At 39.4% G+C, this 20,232-nt stretch overlaps 1 protein-coding gene across 2 annotated transcripts in view; it reads right to left on the bottom strand.

The window, feature by feature from the left end:
* LOC109422660 (carboxypeptidase D) overlaps positions 1–20,232 on the bottom strand; it is a 100,810-nt gene that overhangs the window by 51,638 nt on the left and 28,940 nt on the right. For both annotated transcript variants that reach the window (XM_062859279.1, XM_062859280.1), the window contains exon 2: positions 13,446–13,681. In XM_062859279.1, the coding sequence (XP_062715263.1) occupies positions 13,446–13,681 (236 nt within the window). The remainder of the gene's footprint in view (positions 1–13,445; positions 13,682–20,232) is intronic.

Genomic DNA, 20,232 nt, shown 5'->3' with positions numbered 1-20,232 from the left:
TGGCAACGTTTTTAAGTAAATGAAGTCCTGCATAGTATTCTACTCGTGGTAATTAGTGTACACGATGCTTCGCAGTGTGTTTCAAATGCTTAGATTTTCAATGATATTGCTTCAAAGTCGAAAAGTGTTGCAAGTTACCCCATTTGACGGTACTTCACTATGCGATTATGCGATTAGGAGCGGTGTCAAAAATTTGGTTCGAAGCTGTAGAAGAAAATATCAATGGTTGGGACGAGTTCAAGAATAGAATAGTGGGAGCATTTCCATCAAAAATCGATGAGGTGGATATCCATGCCACTTTAGTGAAACGAGTGAAGCTAGCAAATGAAACCTACGAAAATTTGTTCTAGTCGTGGCTAAAGCTAAATTGGTGGATCTTTCCGATGCGGTTATCATGAAATACATTATCAATGGCATTCCGGACTATCGTTTAAGACTGGCGTTAAGCACTTCTGGACATTCATCTGTGGATTCACTGTTGGAGGCTATTCTACGACAAGAAAATCAAACCCGAATGCATACAGAGAATCGTAAAAATTTTTCAAACACTTTCAAGAATCGTTTATGGCCAAAAAGATGTTTAAATTGTGGAGAACGTGGGCACTTGGCAAGAATGTGCTTCCGAAGACGTGGACAACAATTTGAAGGTGGTGGTAATTATCGACAAACAAATGTTGAAGATTCAAGGGTAGTCAACTCAAGCATCAGTCATCACAGCAAAGGTTTTGGCGGATCTGGTGACAACGGCGGTCATGACGGTGGAATGTTTGGCGATCAACATCACGCAAAAGTTACAGAATATCGAAAAACGGACGGGCATTACATGGAGAAGCGATCAAATCTTATCTCGGTTGTAGAAGCAGATCAAGTCCACAGAGGAACTGAAGAAAATAATTCGAAGCGATCTAGAGGTAGTATTGAGTTTAGAGGTAGGACTGTTTTAGAAAAATCATACTTCAAAATATTAGTTAGATTTTCACATTTTTATAGGGAATGTATAACACTTTTCGACACAGGTAGTCCAGTTTGCATGATTAGAAGTAGCACAGATAACAGATGTTTATGCTAGTACAAATTTTTCTCAGAATCCTGTGTAAATGTTCAAAACGATATACGTTGGCTCACTACCGCCATCTACTCAACTGATTGCGGCATTACATCTAACTTGAATGCAAGAATAGTTCAAAGTTCCAGTTTCATTCAAGATCGAATACAATCTTGAATGTAAAATTGCGTAGTGCATGCAATCTTGAAAGTGATCACTGACTATCGATCACTGCGCCATCTCTAAATGATTGCCACTTGAGTTTCAGCTGCTCGTTACATACGAAATGGCTGTTGAGCATTTTTACACACATTGCCAATATAAGCATAAACGTCTGTTATCTGTGGAAGTAGTGTGGTGCCAAAATCAATTCAAATTTCCAAACACTTAGAACACAATTTTTCAGGGCTCAATAATTCAAAAATCGACGTTTTAGGGAAACAGAAATTGTTATTAACCATTTTATTTATAAATTGCATTTTAAAATTGTAAAAGCTTCAACCATGGAACTGATGTGCATTTGGGGGCGGACTTCATAAAAGGGAATGACTTGGTGGCTGAATATGACGGTAACGCGATAGTTTTTGGTAAAAATAATGAAAAAAATGAGGAACTTTTGAATGTGATTGCAGAAAAAGATAATATTTGTTCTGATATTTATGATGTGGAGGTAAGCCCGGAAATTTTCTTGACTAGATCAACTAGATATTGGAGATTCTACGATTCCTTTCGAAAATGTTGCTAAAATCAGATCTCTTTTTAACAATGTGTATGAAAATGGAATCCAAACAGTTAAACCCAAACATTTGTATACTATGAAAATAGAGTTGCAAAACAACAAAACATTTGATTTTCCCCCACGTCGTTTTTCGAATGCCCAGAAGCTAGAAATAGAAACACAAATCAATAAGCTTTTGCAAGAAGGTGTTATTCAAGAGAGCAATTCATATAATGCTAGTAGAATTGTTTTAGTTAAAAAGAAAGATAATTCATGGAGGATGTGTGTAGATTATAGGGAATTGAACAAAATTACAGTAAAAGATAGATATCCAATTCCAAATATTGAGGACCATTTAGACAGTTTAAGGAATAAGAGATATTTCAGCACTTTAGATCTCAAAAGCGGATATCATCATCTTTTGATTGACGAAAATTCTCAAAAATATACAGCGTTTGTGTGCCATTTGGGTCAATACGAATATAAGAAGGTACCTTTCGGTTTATGCAATGCTCCTTCAGCATTCATGCGATTTATTAATAGTAGTTTACGCAACAAGGTGCAGAATGACGATTTTTACAGAAAAATCGAGTTCTGCACCGAGTTGCGTACAACGTTTTTTGCAATTTCATTCATTACTCTTGAGGATAGTTTTAAACAAAACTTTTTCATCAAACTGCACACTGATGTTCAAAGCCATGTTTAAGAAAATCTGATCATAACAGGTTATACTGCGCAGTTGTCACAATTTTTCAAAACTGAGTCCAGAAACCATCAAGAAGTTGATCAAAACTGAAAACAGTGCTGTAATGGTTCATTACGCAACGCAAATCAGTGCTGTAATGAACCATTACAGCACTGTTAATTTGGTGTGGGAAAGTAGGCCTTTTCCTGTTAGATTTGCGTGAGGTAAAACAGCCTATTACGATGAGAAATTGCAAAAAACTGTTTTCAGAGATTTGATTAAAAAGGGCGTTTTAAGAATTTACATTGATGACATTATTATAGCTACTGAAACAATTGAGGAACATTTTGAAGTACTTAAATAAGTTTTTGAAATTATAGTTGAGAATCATTTACAATTACAATTGACGAAATGTAAGTTTCTTAAATCTAGAGTTAAATATCTTGGGTACAACGTTAATTCTGAAGGAATCAGTCCTAGCGAGAAACATATAGAATGTATCAAAAATTTTCCATATCCTAAAAGTATTCATGATGTTCACAAATTTGTTGGATTAGCAAACTATTTTGGAAAATTTATTCCAAATTTTTCAATCATTTCGAAACCTCTTTATGATATGGTTAAAAAAGATAAAAAAGATTTTAAATTTGGAACAGAAGAAATGAATGCTTTTGAAATTCTTCGTGAAAAACTAGTTGAAGAGCCAGTTTTGAAAACTGAGCTTCACACAGACGCAAGTGCTCTTGGATTCGGAGATGTTTTGATGCAAGAACAATCAGATGGAGCTCTACATCCAGTAATGTATTATAGTAAAAGGACAGATGTTCATGAATCAAAATTACATTCTTTCGAACTTGAAACATTAGCAGTAGTAAACAGTATAAAAAGATTTCATATTTACTTACATGAGCATGAGCATGAGCATAGATGACCGCACAATTCGTAGTTGCTACTCCGTGATTGACCAGAGCAATCGAAATTGCACAAGGAACCAATGAATAGGGCTTGGGACTAGCTTACTATTCTCAATGTACACAGGTCGAGAGCTCTCAACTTTAATAAGGTCAATAACGGCGCCGGCCACGTCCTTACGGTCATCGAGGATGGAAGGGAATGTTAGTAAGACAAACGTTGTTATAAAGACCGCGAATCGCTGCATCTCCACGTTTGTCTCAGGAAGGATTTTTTTGTTAGTAGGGTAAGGTACATTGTCAGTCCGGGAGTCACCTATGGTTGGTGATATGATTTGACAATGGATCAATATTCAAACCGCCGTTAACAACCGACCACTTTTCGACGCACGAACTAGCCGAAAAGAAAATTCTATCGCGCGTCTCCACTCCACTAGGGAGCAGAAACCTTTAGTCTATTCCACACAGAAATACACTGAACGCGACTCATTTGTCGGCGCCCGGATTTTTTCTCGACCGGCGAACCCGAAATAACATTTTTCACTCTTTTGTGTAAATGCAAAAAATGAAAGAAATTATTTATTATCAACTAAAAGTGTATTGGAAACTAGCGCCGAAGGGAAGCGAAAAATTCGGAACCGACTCGAACCACGGCGCGCGCACTCGTCCCGTCGTCGGAGCCCCGCAGAGAGAAGAGGAAAAAAAAATCGCAAAAATCTAGCAAAGCGAGCGCGCGAAACTTTGCTGCTGCCGAACTACCGCACACTACTGACTGCTTGGCGTCCCGTCGTCGGAGCCCCACAGAGGGAAGAGGAAAAAACCCAGATTAATCCACCTAGTGGTGATAGTGCCTTTCTCGTCGAATATGTACTCAAGAGGTATAAGCCGAAGTGTTCCTGAATTCTGAGAATACTCTAAAATGGAACAAATCTCATTTTCTTCTTTTGTCACAGTGCTCGTTGAGTTATCAATGGGGGAGTAGAGTTGATAAATAATTAATGTATTTGATGAAAAAAATACCCAAGCAATTAAGCTTAGCGGATTTGGTAAGAAATTTTCAGGAGGACTCTAATTCCACTTTAAATTTAAAAACCCAGATTAATCCACCTAGTGGTGATAGTGCCTTTCTCGTCGAATATGTACTCAAGAGCCATAAGCCGAAGTGTTCCTGAATTCTGAGAATACTCTAGAACGGAACAGATCAAATTTTCTTATTTTGTCACAGTGCTCGTTGACTTATCAATGGGGAAGTAGAGTTGATAAATAATTAATGTATTTGATGAAAAAATACCCGAACAATTGAGCAAATCCGCTAAACTCATCGGATTTGGTAGGAACATTTCTGAAGGACTCTAATTTCACTTTAAAATTTAAAACTTTATTGGTTAATGGGGATTTGGGGCATAATGGACACCCTAATCCCGACACCCCAATCTCCCCTATTTATTTGTGCCTTTCCTCAAAATGATGAATTCCGAATAAAATAGTCAAGAGGGACCCCTCTTGACTTAAGAGAAAATCGAAATTTGTGTCAGCCTCAAGGTCAGCCTTATTCAGAAAAGCAACAATTATATCAAAGCCTCAATCGAATTTGGAAACTTACTGATGGCTCATATTCCGAAGTTATGTATCATGTTAAATGTATAAGCAGAGCTGAAAAATATCAAACCTCTCAGTTGACTGCTTGACCACGACCACCTTCACTAGCACTGGATGCCGATCATTATCAAGATATTTCGACAAATTTATTTCTGCACATTTTACCCTTTATTTTATGATCATTGGTTATGAGATTTATGTAAAATTTGACAAAAAAGAGCGAGCTAGTAAAATTTCTCATAAAAAAAACTATTCAAATTCCAACCGTGTGACAGAGCGCGAGGGCTCAACCAGTTGCATCAAAATTGTGTGTAGTAGTTTCAACCGCAAAAGAGGATTGATGCTATAAAATTAAAATTTCCCCATACAACGTTGATTCTTCCTACTGTATAATTACGTCTCAGGAATATGAAATGGTGTCATTTGACAAGATCGCTTTAATTTTTATTAAGATTTTGTTCTTTTGCGCATATATATCGCTTGCATTGATTTTGTTCACCCTCGTAATTTCAGCGATGCATCCATTTCTGACTCTGCAACACTGCTGGAAATCTTTAGTGTGGTCAGAGACTATTTTCTTGCTGCCCGTTTATCTGGTAATCCAACATATTTGATGATTTGATGTTGCATATGCATGGGTTTGGTTCACTTTTTTAACTGGCCACTTCCGGCGGAACACCTGGAACCGGTTCCGGAACACAACCGGTTCAGGTATGTTATTTGTGGATTGATTGGTAATTATCGGTGACAAATATCGGAAACAGCATGTTAAGCGTTACGCGTTTCGACTTACTATTCTTCGGTCATCGTCAGACGCATTCAGTTGGATTCACCCCTTCAACTTCGTCAGTTTAATATATAAGCGGTTCAGATATGGTCTGAAACTATTTTCCTGCTTACCGTTCATCTGGTTATCGATAAAGCTGCTATGTGGTGGGTCACATGCATAGGTTTGGTTCAGTTTTTTAATTGGTCACTTCCGAAGGGATACCTGTAACCGGTTCCGGAACACAACCGGTTCAAATAAGGTATGAAACTTTTCCTGCTAACCATTCATCTGGTTATCGAAAAAGCTGCTCTTTGATGTATCGCATGCATGGGTTCGGTTCACTTTTTTAATTGGCCACTTCCGGCGGAACACCCGGGATCGGTTTTGGAACACAACTGGTTCAGATAAGGTATTTTCCTGTTTACCGTTCATCTGGTTATCGAAAAAGCCGCCCTTTGATGCGTCGCATGCATGGGTTTGGTTCACTTTTTTTAATTGGCCATTTCCGGCGGGATACCCGGAACCGGTTCCGGAACACTACCGGTTCAGATACGGTATGAAACTATTTTCCTGCTTGCCGATCATCTGGTTATCGAAAAAGTCACTCTTTGATGCGTCGCATGCATGGGTTTGGTTCAATTTTTTAATTGGTCACTTCCGGCAGGACACCCGGAACCGGTTCCGGAACACTACCGGTACAAAATGGTCTGAAACTGTTTTCCTGCTTATCATTCAACTGGTTATCGAAAAAGCCGCTCTTTGATGTGTCACATGCATGGGTTATGCTCACTTTTATATTTGACCACTTCCGGCAGGACACCCGGAACCGGTTCCGGAACACTACCGGTTCAGATACGGTATGAAACTATTTTCCTGCTTGCCGTTCATCTGGTTATCGAAAAAGTCACTCTTTGATGCGTCGCATGCATGGGTTTGGTTTAATTTTTTAATTGGTCACTTCCGGCAGGACACCCGGAACCGGTTCCGGAACACTACCGGTACAAAATGGTCTGAAACTGTTTTCCTGCTTACCATTCAACTGGTTATCGAAAAAGCCGCTCTTTGATGTGTCACATGCATGGGTTATGCTCACTTTTATATTTGGCCACTTCCGGCAGGACACCCGGAACCGGTTCCGGAACACTACCGGTTCAGATATGGTCTGAGACTATTTTCCCACTTCCCGTTCATCAGATAATCGAAAATGCCGTGGTTTGATGGGTCGCATGCATGGGTTTGTTGCAATTTCATATCTGGCCCCTTCCTGGGGTACCGATCCGGAACACCTAAATGGCCATAACTCCGGAACGGCTGGACCGATCCGAACCATTTTCAATAGGAAACAATGGGACCAGATTCCGCGTCGAATGAACCGTCAGTCGTTAAAATCGGTTGATGTTTACTATCTAAAAGTTAGGTGACCTTTTTTGTACACACACACACACACATACGCACACACATACATACACACACACACATACACACACACAGACATCATCTCAACTCGTCGAGCTGAGTCGATTGGTGTATAACACTTGACCCTTCCGGAGGCTCTATCAAATTTTCGTTTTTGGAGTGAACATATAGCCTTTCGGTACACCTTGGTGTACGAGAAAGGCAAAAATGTATTGGTTAAGGGGGATTAGGGGCATAATGGACACCCTAAGAAAATGAGTACGTTAGGCCTGTATAACAGAGAAAAATTAACATATTATTAGTTGGCTTACAACTTCAGTTTGTTTCCTACGTATTTCATTTATTTACAGCAGGTAGAATGTCTTTATTGTGAAGAAATAATGAATTGTAAATCGTGTGTTTTTTTAGGGCTGGAAGAGAAGGTACGGGGCGAAATGGACACCCATTGGGGCATAATGGACACCCCTGCATATTTTATGCTAATTCTTTGATAACATCGATCTGTTAAGTAATTTGCCCACGGAGATCGATACCACAGATAAAATACTCCATCTTAGACGAGTTTACAAAACATCAAAGTTAATTAATAAACTTTAGGCTAAAATAATCCAATTGATTTTTTCCAAACACTCTTAAACGCATAAGAGTATGCAATGCGCGTACATCCATTCGTAATTACCAGTGTTCTTTTCGCCCCAAATCGACTACAACATTGAAATTTCTATTTTGAGTAAATTCTAATCACAAATAAAATATTTTATACATTGCTAAATCTACGTATACATGCAGATAAGGTAGCAACTCAATGGTTTTTATGATGGACACACTCAAACACTCGTAATACCTTATTTGCTGCTTCGTTGAAATTGTAAGAATTTCACCATATGAAAAACATATTTCAATTTCAATGACATTTAGGTTACTTTGGAGGCATATGAATGTTACTTTTGGAAAGTAAAACGTTGACTTGTTCCTTTACACTTATGCATAGGTTAGCATAAAAGTCAACGGTTTCGGCAAAAATAGAGGTGTCTATTTCGCCCCGGGTGTGCATTATGCGCCGAACTCCCCTATTTATTTGTGTCTTTCCTCAAAATGATGAATGTCCAGTAAAATTTCCAAGGGGGACCCCTCTTGACTTAAGAGAAAATCGAAATTTGTGTCAGGCTTATTCAGAAAAGCAACAATTATATCAAAGCCATAATCGAATTTGGAAACATATTGATGGCTCATATTCCGAAGTAATGTATTATGTTAAACGTATAAGCAGAGCTGAAAAATATCAAACCTCTCAGTTGACTGCTTGACCACTTTCACAAATACTGGATGCCGATCATTATTAAGATATTTCGGCATTTTTTTTCTGCACGCTTTAGCCTTTTTTTTTATTATCGTTGGTTAAAAGATTTATGTAAAATTTGACGAAAAGTGCTAGCTAGTAAAATTTATCATAATAAAACCCATTCACATTTTAACCATGGTACAGAGCGCGAGGGCTCAACCAGTTGCATCAAAATTGTGTGTAGTAATTTCAACCGCAAAAGGGGATTGATACTATGAATATACTATACTATACTATACTATATATAATATACTTGGTGGGCTTCGTGGCCGTGCGGTTAGCGGCGCCAGTCGTCTAAGCGTTTCGTAAGCCTCGGAGTGCGGGTTCGATTCCCGCTCCAGTCGGGGAAAACTTTTCGTCAAACGGAAAATTCTCCATTGGGCCACTGGGTGTTATGTGTATTGTCCGTTGTCTCGTGTTAGTGTAATGTTCAGTCTGTGCAGCCTCTGGCTGAAGACGGTGTAGTGTCTTTAATAAAATAAAATTTCCCCATACAACGTTGATTCATCCTGCTGTATAATTACGGCTCAGGAATCTAAAATGGTGTGATTTGACAAGATCAATTTAATTTTTATCAAGATTTGGCTCTTTTACGCATATTTATCGCTTGCATTGATTTTGTTCATCTTCGTAATTTCAGCGATGAATCTAATTCTGATTCTGCAACACTGCTGGTAATCTTAGGTGTGGTCAGAGACTATTTTCTTGCTGCCAGTTTATCTGGTTATCCAACATTTTTGATGATTTGATGTTTCATATGCATGGGTTTGGTTCACTTCTTTTTACTAACCACTTCCGGTGGGACACCTGTAACCGGTTCCGGAACACAACCGGTTCAGGTATGTAATTTGTAGATTGATAAGTAATTATCGGTGACAAATATCGGAAACAGCTTGTTAAGCGTTACGCGTTACGACCTGCTATTCTTCGGTCATCGTCAGACGCTTTCAGTTGGATTCACCCCTACAACTTCGTCAGTTTAATATGTAAGCGGTTCAGATATGGTCTGAAACTATTTTCCTGCTTACCGTTCATCTGGTTATCGATAAAGACGCTATTTGGTGTGTCACATGCATAGGTTATGTTCACTTTTATATTTGGCCACTTCTGGCAGGACACCTGGAACCGGTTCCGGAACACAACCGGTTCTGCTTACCGTTCATCTGGATATCGAAAATGCCTGAATTTGGTTCACTTTTTTAATTGGCCACTTCCGGCGGGACACCCGGAACCGGTTCCGGAACACTACCGGTTCAAATATGGTCTGAAACTACTTTCCAGCTTACCATTCAACTGGTTATCTAAAAATCCGCTCTTTGATGTGTCACATGCATGGGTTATGTTCAGTTTCATATTTGGCCACTTCCAGCAGGACACCCGGAACCGGTTCCAGAACACAACCGGTATTTTCCTGCTTACGTTCATCTGGTTATCGATAAAGCCGCTATTTGGTGTGTCACATGCATAAGTTTGGTTCAGTTTTTTAATTGGTCACTTCCGACGGGATACCTGGAACCGGTTTCGGAACACAACCGGTTCAGATAAGGTATTTTCCTGCTTACCGTTCATCTGGTTATCGAAAATGCCGCTCTTTGATGCGTCGCATGCATGGGTTTGGTTCACTTTTCCAATTGGCCACTACCGGCACGACACCTGGAACCGGTTCCGGAACACAACCGGTTCAAATACGGTATGAAACTATTTTCCTGCTAACCGTTCATCTGGCTATCCAAAAAGCCGCTCTTTGATGTGTCGCATGCATGGGTTTGGTTCAATTTTTTAATTGGCCACTTCCGGCACGACACCCGGAACCGGTTCCGGAACACTACCGGTTCAAATATGGTCTGAAACTATTTTCCTGCTTACCATTCAACTGTTTATCGAAAAAGCCGCTCTTTGATGTGTCAAATGCATGGGTTATGTTCACTTTTATATATGGCCACTTCCGGAAGGACACCCGGAACCGGTTCCGGAACACTACCGGTTCAGACATAGTCTGAGACTATTTTCCTACTTCCCGTTCATTAGATAATCGAAAATGCCGTGGTTTGATGGGTCGCATGCATGGGTTTGTTATATGTTCATATCCAGCCCCTTCCTGGGGCACAGATCCGGAACACCTAAATGGCCATAACTCCGGAACGGCTGGCCGATCCGAACCATTTTCAATAGGAAACAATGGGACCAGATTCCGCGTCGAATGAACCGTCGGTCGTTGAAATCGGTTGATGTTTACTATCTAAAAGTTAGGTGACCTTTTTTGTACACACACACACACATACGCACACACATACATACACACACACACACATACACACACACAGACATCATCTCAACTCGTCGAGCTGAGTCGATTGGTATATAACACTTGACCTCTCCGGAGGCTCTATCAAATTTTCGTTTTTGGAGTGAACATATAGCCGTACACCTTGGTGTACGAGAAAGGCAAAAATCGCAAAAATCTAGCAAAGCGAGCGCGCGAAACTTTGCTGCTGCCGAACTACCGCACACTCGATTTCATTTTACTTACAAGGCATTAAGTTCACTATAGTTACAGATTGTATTGCACTGAAAGAAACACTAAATAAAAAGGATATTAATGCGAAAATTGCCCGATGGGAAATTTTCTTATCGGAGTATGATTATGATATCATTCATCGTAGCTCTTCCAATATGAGGCATGTAGATGCTTTATCTCGTTTGCCGATGATTTGTGCTTTAGGAAACGAAAATAATAGTTTTGAAAGAGCTTTATTGGCTAGCCAAATGTTGGATTCGAAAATTGAAGAAATTAGAGTTCAGTTAGAAAATAGAGAGGACAAAAATTTTGAACTACGCGATGGAGTAGTATACAAAAAATGCAAAAACAATAAATTACTGTTTAACGTTCCTCAAAGTATGATTGGTCAAACTTTAAAAATGTATCATGATGATTTCGGACATTTTGGTGTAGAAAAAGTTTATGATCTGATTATTAGATCCTACTGGTTTCCAAACACAAAAGAGCATATCAAAAAGTACATTGATAATTGCTTGAAGTGTATCGTATACTCGAAGAAAAATTTTATAAAGGATGGTTACTTGAATTTAGTAGATAAAGGAAATACACCATTTCATACAATACACATCGATCATTACGGTCCATTAACTCTTTGGAATTGCAATTATAAATATGTATTTGTTATAGTAGATGCCTTTTCAAAATATTTGAAGCTTTATCCCTGTAAAACAACGAATACGAGTGAGGTTATCAAGCATCTGAAGCATTATTATAATGCATATTCAATTCCTGATCAAATTATTTCAGATCGTGGAAGTTGTTTCACTTCCAATAGCTTTAAAGAATTCAATAACGAAAATGAAGTAAAACATATTTTAATAGCTACAGGATGCCCAAGAGCAAATGGTCAAGTAGAACGATTTAATAGAGTGCTAACTCCTGTAATAGCAAAATTAGTTGAAAGCAATCCTTCGAGAGGTTTTGGTCCAATTTTATCAGACACTGAGCATTTTATTAATAATACTTTTTGTTGTTCAATAGGAAACACACCTTCGCAAGTACTATTTGGCATTAATCAAAAGAAAAAGACGGTTAGTATAATTGAAAAGAGTATAAGTGAAAACACAGTTCATGAAAGAGATCTGATAAGTATACGAGAAAAAGCAATTGCTATTAACAAGGCAATTCAAGTATACAATAAAAATAAATATGATTCTGAATGTAAGAAGAGCACACAGTATCAAGAAAGTGACTTGGTTTATATACCGCATCATGCAATTCCAGGTAGTTCGTGTAAGCTACAAGCACAGTTCAAAGGTCCTTACATTGTCAAAAAAAACGCTTCCAAATAATCGTTACATTGTAGGCGATGTGGATGGTATTCAGCTAACTCGTGTGCCCTTTACAGGAGTGTTTGATCCTGTCAATATGAAGTTATGGGATATTAGAAATGAATTGGATGCACATCGGGTCGATGTGGATGTCAGGATGGCCGAGCTGTAGGAGATTATAGAAGTAGGCTATGATTTGTAGAATAGGGTCATTCGATGTAATGTCAGATGATTCAACCTCGAGTCGCCAAATATAGTAGACGTACCTATTCGGAGAAGCTCGTTGCGTTTCAATTACTTCAGCTGATAGTCAGGATCTGGGAAACCGAACAGCTACCGGAAGAGTGGAAGGAAGGGGTAATCTGCCAATTCACAATAAAGGCGACCATTTGGCGGCATACGACAGTATCGCCCGCACTGAGCTATGGAGAATCATGGACGACAACGGCTTTCCTGGGAAGCTGACTAGACTGATTAAAGCAACGATGGACGGTGTGCAAAACTGCGTAAGGGTTTCGGGTGAGCTATCCAGTTCATTCGAATCTCGCTGGGGACTGCGACAAGGTGATGGACTCTCATGCCTGCTTTTTAACATCGCTGTGGAAGGTGTAATGCGACAAGTCGGGCTTAACAATAACCGAAGTACGATTATCACTAAAGCCGCTGCGCTGTGCTCGTGATAGCATCAGAGGAAGGATTCTACTAAAGGGTTCCAGAAGAAGCTGCAGAGTGTAAAATGGTCCAGAGATTGGAGAGAAGCAGCTTCGTCCTTTTTTGTGTGACGTAGAATTGTTGATTCAGTCTTCTATTTGTAAGGATGTTGAATGCAACATCCCATAATTGCGCGTCCACCGGAGTGAAAAAGCAACGTAAAATAGAAGCGCGTCCAGCTACGGCTTCTCAATGAGTAAGACCACCCAATCCAAAAAAAGGCTTCAATACCATCTAATTCGGCAGCACAAGACATCCTCTTTAACGAGCATTCGAGACGGTAAAGAAATCTCGCTTCTATAAATAGCACGCCGCATTTGCAAGGTTTCCATTACGTTCCCAGCCATTACTCAATCATTGCGAAACTTTTTACATCAATAAACATCAAACAATCCCTCCCACCCTATAGGGTACTTACATCGAGTTATCGTACGGGTAGCTGGCCACCACGGCTCCTCCATGCAGATTAGCCGACAGCACGAACGGATTGCTCAGGATCCAGTTCATGACGGCTGCCGTTTCCGGCTGTTGCCGATTGCGACGTATATGCCGCACCCGATCGTTGTCGAACCGATCCGGGAAGTCCCGATTCAAATCGACACCGGCCGCGTTGTAGCGTCCCATGTAGTTGGGTGGCGATTCACAGCTTCCTTCCTGCAATGGGGTGGGGAGAAAAGAAAACGAGCGAAATGGAAGATTAGTATAGGGGAGATGGCTGTGAAATGAAAAAAAAAGACACTTTTTAGTTTAATTTTAAATCTCTATTCTCATTTTTGACCTTTTGTCCTTCCTACCTATTATATTTTAATCAGTTTGTTTTTAAATTTTCTGTCTTTTAAACCTTTGTCATAGATTTTTTATTTATGTAATAAATCTTATCCGAGTTCAGTTAAATTTTGCCCCCTTTTACTCTACACAAGCAAGTAGGAGGAAAAGCAGGCGATATCAAACTGTGACGATAACGACGAGCTGAATGGAAAGGTTACACGGCCAAATCGTCGTGCGTAGGAGGTGTACGTACATAACTGCCACTACTGGGGGCCAGCAACAGGTGGGCGGCTTCAGTTTCCATAGTCATCAGGATTTATCACTCGGTGCGAACGTGCGAAAATGCAATTTCGATTCTAAAGACGACACCGCACCACCGAGCAGGATGTTTCGCGATGCGTGGGAAGGAGGCTTCAAAGAAATAAACCTAGATGGTAATTACGTTTTGACACGACTTTGATTTGTTATTAGCTTTGATGGGGAATCGCACGCGTCTCTTTTTCATGCTTTGTTGGAAGGCAAATGGCATCGAATAATTGGCGTTAGATTAAATAACACTGAGGTAAGAATCATTTTCTGGCCGAAGACTACGCGGTCCATAGGGTATAGTGGACTCTTAACTTATATGTACTATATAGTGGAGCCCGAGGCATTAGGTATCAGTAGGTCGGCTCCAGAGACACGTTCTCCTCCATTTGGGAAATTTGTGCCATCGCCATGAACACGAGCCTATTCGTCATTTATCCGAGGAAAAGGGAAGGGAAAAAGAAGGGATAGGATAGGGAAAAGGAATGTAAGGAAATTGGATCGTCATAAACGCATAAGCATACTACAATGGGTTCAAACAGCGTCCTGAAAAGGGCAGTGTGGTAACGCATAAAGCGTAAACAGAGCCTATAGCAGTTTTCCACAGTTGGTGAAGAACAACAGAACGTTCTGAAGATTCAGGTTTCTGGCGTCAGTTTCATTTAATAAGTGTTTACCGAGTACTGCAATTCTGCTTGGACAAATTTGTTAGATACTTCGCCACTTCTGGAGATGGCTCAGTACAATACAATTTTGTTTGACGACATGGCTCCAAACTATTCCAATATTGTTTGTGCTGAGTGGCAGTCCCAATACTTCGATGTCGGAATAGCTGGCTCAGGGCCAATGAGGCCATGTGATGCTCCAGTGCGAGCTAACTCATCAGCCATTTAATTTCCAGCGATGCAAGAATGGCCAGGTATCCATATAAGGTGAACAGCGTTTGCTGAATTCAGCTCCTCGATTTGAGTTCGACAAGCGAGAACTAACTTCGACCTAGAGTTGACCGAAGCAAGTGCTTTAATAGCAATTTAGCTAGTTGAACAGAAGTATAATTACTTGACCCATTACGAACTGCTGAAGTGCTGATTGCACTCCGCACATAAGAGCAAAGACTTTGTGCAGTATCTACCAAGTGAGTAAGTTTGATGTTGCTTTAGTTCACGAGAATAGACACCAGCACGTGCTCGACCTTCGAGAAGGGAGTCATCCATGTAACATACGATGCCGTCTGAAATACATTCTCTCCAAATAACCAGATGTTCTTTCTTTCCGAGAAGGGAAATGTGGAAAATGTCCTATATAGAAAATTACAAGAAATTGTAAAATTACTTGGAGCAAGGACAACTTTGTCCCAATCCACCAAAAGTGGAGTCAACAAGGTAGGGTAATTCGCTAATTGTTGAACACCACCCAAATGTTGAACAGTTTCTGAAAATTTGATTATAAATGTTACTTAAGTAATTTTTGCTCAACGTAAACGTATGATGTAGATGCGTATACATGTGTGTTACGATATTGATCCAATTAAGTTACAAAATTATACATATTTTAGGTCAAAAATATTGATTGTAAATTTTGTACCGCTGATGACACGAAAACTGCAAAATTCTTAAGATTAATTTTAAGAAATCGCTGTTACGAAATAAGCTTTGCTGGCAAATCGACCACAAATATCAAAGTCACACCATAGTTACAAGAACTGGAAGGATGTCCTTAACAGTTTAAAATTGTTTAAAATCACATTTTCATTGTAATTTCATTTGTTAAAAATATTTTTCTTATCACACCATCATTATGCATCCATGATCCAATTGTTGAACACTGGCATAACCTTCGATGTTAGCATGACTGCTAGAATTTTTTTTCCACTTTACCTAACCGTGCATTTCATGGGGTCTCAAGGGCGTTCCAGGAATGTTCTAGGGGTGTACCAGTGGGCTTCAGAAAGATTCCAGTGGTTTTCAATTGGTTTCAAGGGCGTTCCAGAGGTGTTGAAGAGGAATTCAGAGTGTTAAGGGGCTCCCAGGAGTATGTTAAGGCGTTCCAGGAGGCTCAGGAGCAACCCATGGGTTTTCAAGGGATTTTAGGGTCGTCCCATGAGTGTTCTTGGGGGTTGAGTGGGTTCCATGGGTTTCTAGGAGAGTTTCAGGGGCTTTTAAAGGCGTACTTTTCTTCTATCGTTTTCGCTTCTAATCAAATCTTCTCTGCCATTTTTGCATCTAGTCATGTTTAAAATGGTTTCAGTCCACTAGAGCTCTCTTCAAATGTGTGATTACTTGTCATTCAAATGAATTGTCACTAGCTCGGACTAGCTGGGCACAAAACACGAAAAACCTGGAAAAAAATCCGCCAGAGTGAAAAAATATCGGATGTCGGGTCAAAGTCGGGTCAAATTTTATCAAATGTTGGCCCACTGTTGGACTCACATCGGATAACTGTTGGGTCTATGTTAAGTTTGGTGGCCAAAATAAAAACAGGTGAATGATAGGTTGATGTCGGGTTATACGTCATCAATTACGAACAAAGCTTCAACCGTTCAACAATTGGCGAGAACCGTCCAACATTAGGATGAGCTAGCTTAAGGAAGTGTTCAACATTTGGGTTACAGACTTCCCATACAAATGTTCTATTTTCTCTTAGAAAATGGAATTTAAGGGAATACAAATTCAATGGGCAGTATAAGGGATAAGTATATCTAGACGTTCACTGGATATTTTTCAACTAAATTGGAATTATGCACGGAAAAACAAACGAAAACCAAAATGCCAGTACTAACCGTTCAACAATTGGCGAATTACCCTATGTGTTGATCTGCGGTTCCACCCGTAGACGGTAAGTGCCAAGAAAGTGCTTCTTGTTTGAGATGGATGTGTATGAGACAACGCCAAAGAGAACTTCGAGTACTGCCGTGGGAGTTGAAGAGAACGCTCCAGACGATTCTACCCCATTACCCCGAATGCCACTACCCCGAACGCCATTAGCCCGAACGCCATTACCCCGAAAGCCATTACCCCGAGTAGGCCATTACCCCGAAAGCCATTACCCCGAATGGGTCATTACCCCGAATGCCACTACCCCGAATAGGCCACTACCCCGAACGCCATTACCCCGAAAGTATATTTTTAAATGGGTTGTTCTGATGATGGTTTATATATATTTTTCGTAAAGGATATTGAAAGAGAAGCCATTGTTGAAAAAAGAAATAATTCAATAACATTACTGACAGCTTCAATACCAGAAGATGCTGTTTGAAAGAATAACCTTTAAACAACATAAAGGAGTTATGCGTACTCTAGTGTGCGCAACTTTTCTTTGGGCTGAAAGTCTCTATAATAAAGATAAGAGAATAATATCAATATCAAAGAGAATGAACGAGAAAAAAGAAAAAGCTGCGCACGCAAGTGAATGCGTGTTAGAGCTGATCTTGCATGAGATATCACTGTCAGCAAAGGTCCGTTAAATACTGGTTGTCAATACTGGCTCATAAGGCCGTAAAGACATTTGGACAAACTATCACTATGCCGAATGATCATAAGGCTAGATCAAAATAATACCGATCGAAAAATTGGCTTCGAAAGAACAGCCTATACCTAGAAAAAGGAAAAATCTCTTAAGGAGGAATAGACCGTTTGATAATTAAACTCTGTAACAAAATAACTTAAAAAAAGCAACACATTCTTAACAAGAGGAAAAATGTGGTTAATAGGTTGGTCGCCCACAAGGTCTGCAAAGTTATGACTTGAAAGAACAGTCTATAAATTAAAGAAGCGCAAATCTCCTATGGGACCACTCATAAACCACGTAGACCGAATTTCGGTCACCTCAGACCTCTTCTCCTTCCCGTCATAAAATTTTGTCCATACAAAAATTTGGAAAATTGTATTAAGCGTAGACTATGGATAGACCCCTTTCCTCTGAAACTTTACCTAGTTTATGCACGGCTTCTATACAGAAACCAGCAAGGACCAATAAACCACCAGGCTACCGAACAACTCTGTAACAATATAGGTCGAAAGAATAGTCCAATTGGCTTCTTAAACGGTGTTGAGATAATTGGGTTTTTTAATTTTGAAAAATGTCTTAATTTTTCGTTTTTATACGAAAGAGCACCTTTTTCTGAGTCACTATGATTTTTTCAGGTTTTTAGAACTTTATTTTGATACCTAAAATCAATTTCGAAGAGATTTTTTTAAATCACCTTTTGACAGCTGAGCATCTGCTTGACAGCTCCGCCCAATACAAAATGCGAAGAGGGGTGATTCGACAAATCGCTCGCATACAAACTTCAAATTGATTTTGAAGTAGGTTCCCGATCACCAAAATTCATGAAAATTTGGATTTCGGCTCAGTTTGGCATGCAGATTCAGAATATGGGTTTATCTCAACATCGCTAAAGAAGCCAATTGTAAAATCTGAATCTGCATTCCAAACTGAGCCGACATCCAAATTTTCATGATTTTCGGTGCCCGGGAACCTATTTAACCGTTATGTGTCCGACAAAATTTTTGTTTTTTTCTACACTGTGCTTTTTAAATGGGCGCGGGGTACCCGGATACCCTGTCGGCCACATAAAGTTTAAAAATCGATTTGAAGTTTGTATGGGAGCGATTTGTTGAATCACCCCTTGTCGCGTTTTGTACTAGGCCCAGCTGTCAAAAGGTGATTTCAAAAAATCTGTTTGAAATTGATTTTATGTGCCAAAATAAAGTTCTAAAAATCTGAAAAAAAATGTTAGCGGCTCAGAAAAAGGTGCTCTTTTGTATATAATAAAAAATCAATACATTTTACAAAATTTAAAAACCCAATTTTCAAAGAAGGAAAAACACCAGCTAGAATTGATGGATTAGTCGTCAATCAACCCGGTAATAATGTAACTAGAAAGAACAACCTATAAATTGAAGAAGGCCAAATCTCATATACAGTAAGCAGTTCAACTGCCAGTAAACTGAAAAACAGCCTTTGACGAAAAGAAAAGTTACAGTTCAATCGCGCCAGTCAAAAATAATCCATTTGGACCAACGATGCTGGCTTTGCTTTGCAAGTACTAAAATCTTGAAAACATTTGAAAACAATTTTAGGGCTTGACGTTCTGGAAACTGATCATCAACTGATACAATTTATTAAAATAAGAAATAAAATATCAGATCATGTTTAAATGTACTAAAATTAATTAATATAATGATCTCAGGATTTCTTTGAAATAAATTTTTCGAAAAAATGAGGCATTTTGGAAAATAGTATAGAACCAATTCATCATAGTAGGGCCACAGCCTATGCATACTGGTAGACTCAATCAAGATAATGAGTTTATATGCCAACTGAACCGCTACACTCCAGCATAGCCATGAACATTGACGCCGAATAAATTATAGATCGACTGAAGAGCAAAATATCGGACCAATTGGGCCGCCAGTTAATTTTCAAAAACTTAATTTGAAAGAACCGCCTATTATTCAAAGAAGAACAAATCCACTATGGAGTTAGTAGTTCGTCTGTAAATAAACTATATAACACCCAAAATCGAAAGAACTCTGATTAAAAGAAGGGAAAATGTCTATAGATAAATTAACAGGCTGCCAAACAACTCTGCAACAGTACACGGTTGGACACTGCAAACTCAAAAGAACAGCCTATTTTTTAAAAGAAGGCAAACATTTGAATAAGTTCAGTTTGACCACTATATGGAAGGGTGGAGATGAGTATTCATACACTAGTTACTGATTACCGTTTTCTAACTTATAACCATCAACTTCTAATCGGCCATTACTTTTTTGGTGATCTCCTGGATGATTGGGGGTAATGGCCCATTCGGGATTGTGGTTTTCGGGGTAATGACCCATTCGGGGTAGTGGCTTTCGGGGTAATGGCATTCGGGGTAATGGCTTTCGGGGTAATGACCCATTCGGGGTAGTGGCATTCGGGGTAGTGGCCTATTCGGGATAATGGCTTTTGGGGTGGAGCCCTCCAGACATCGCCATTAAGCACATCACTTGGAGATGGCCTAATTATGATTGAATCGTTTTCACTTTGCCCTTCTGCCATCACACAAGACATCCATAAACCAATATTGGTCAAACAACAGTTTTGTAAATCCATTTGATATACTTGGGTTTTAGACTCCAAGTTGT

Source organism: Aedes albopictus, chromosome 3, assembly GCF_035046485.1.
Source record: "Aedes albopictus strain Foshan chromosome 3, AalbF5, whole genome shotgun sequence".
Lineage (NCBI taxonomy): Eukaryota > Metazoa > Arthropoda > Insecta > Diptera > Culicidae > Aedes > Aedes albopictus.
Note: the sequence above shows the minus strand (reverse complement) of the source record. Positions and strands in the feature narration are given on the sequence as shown.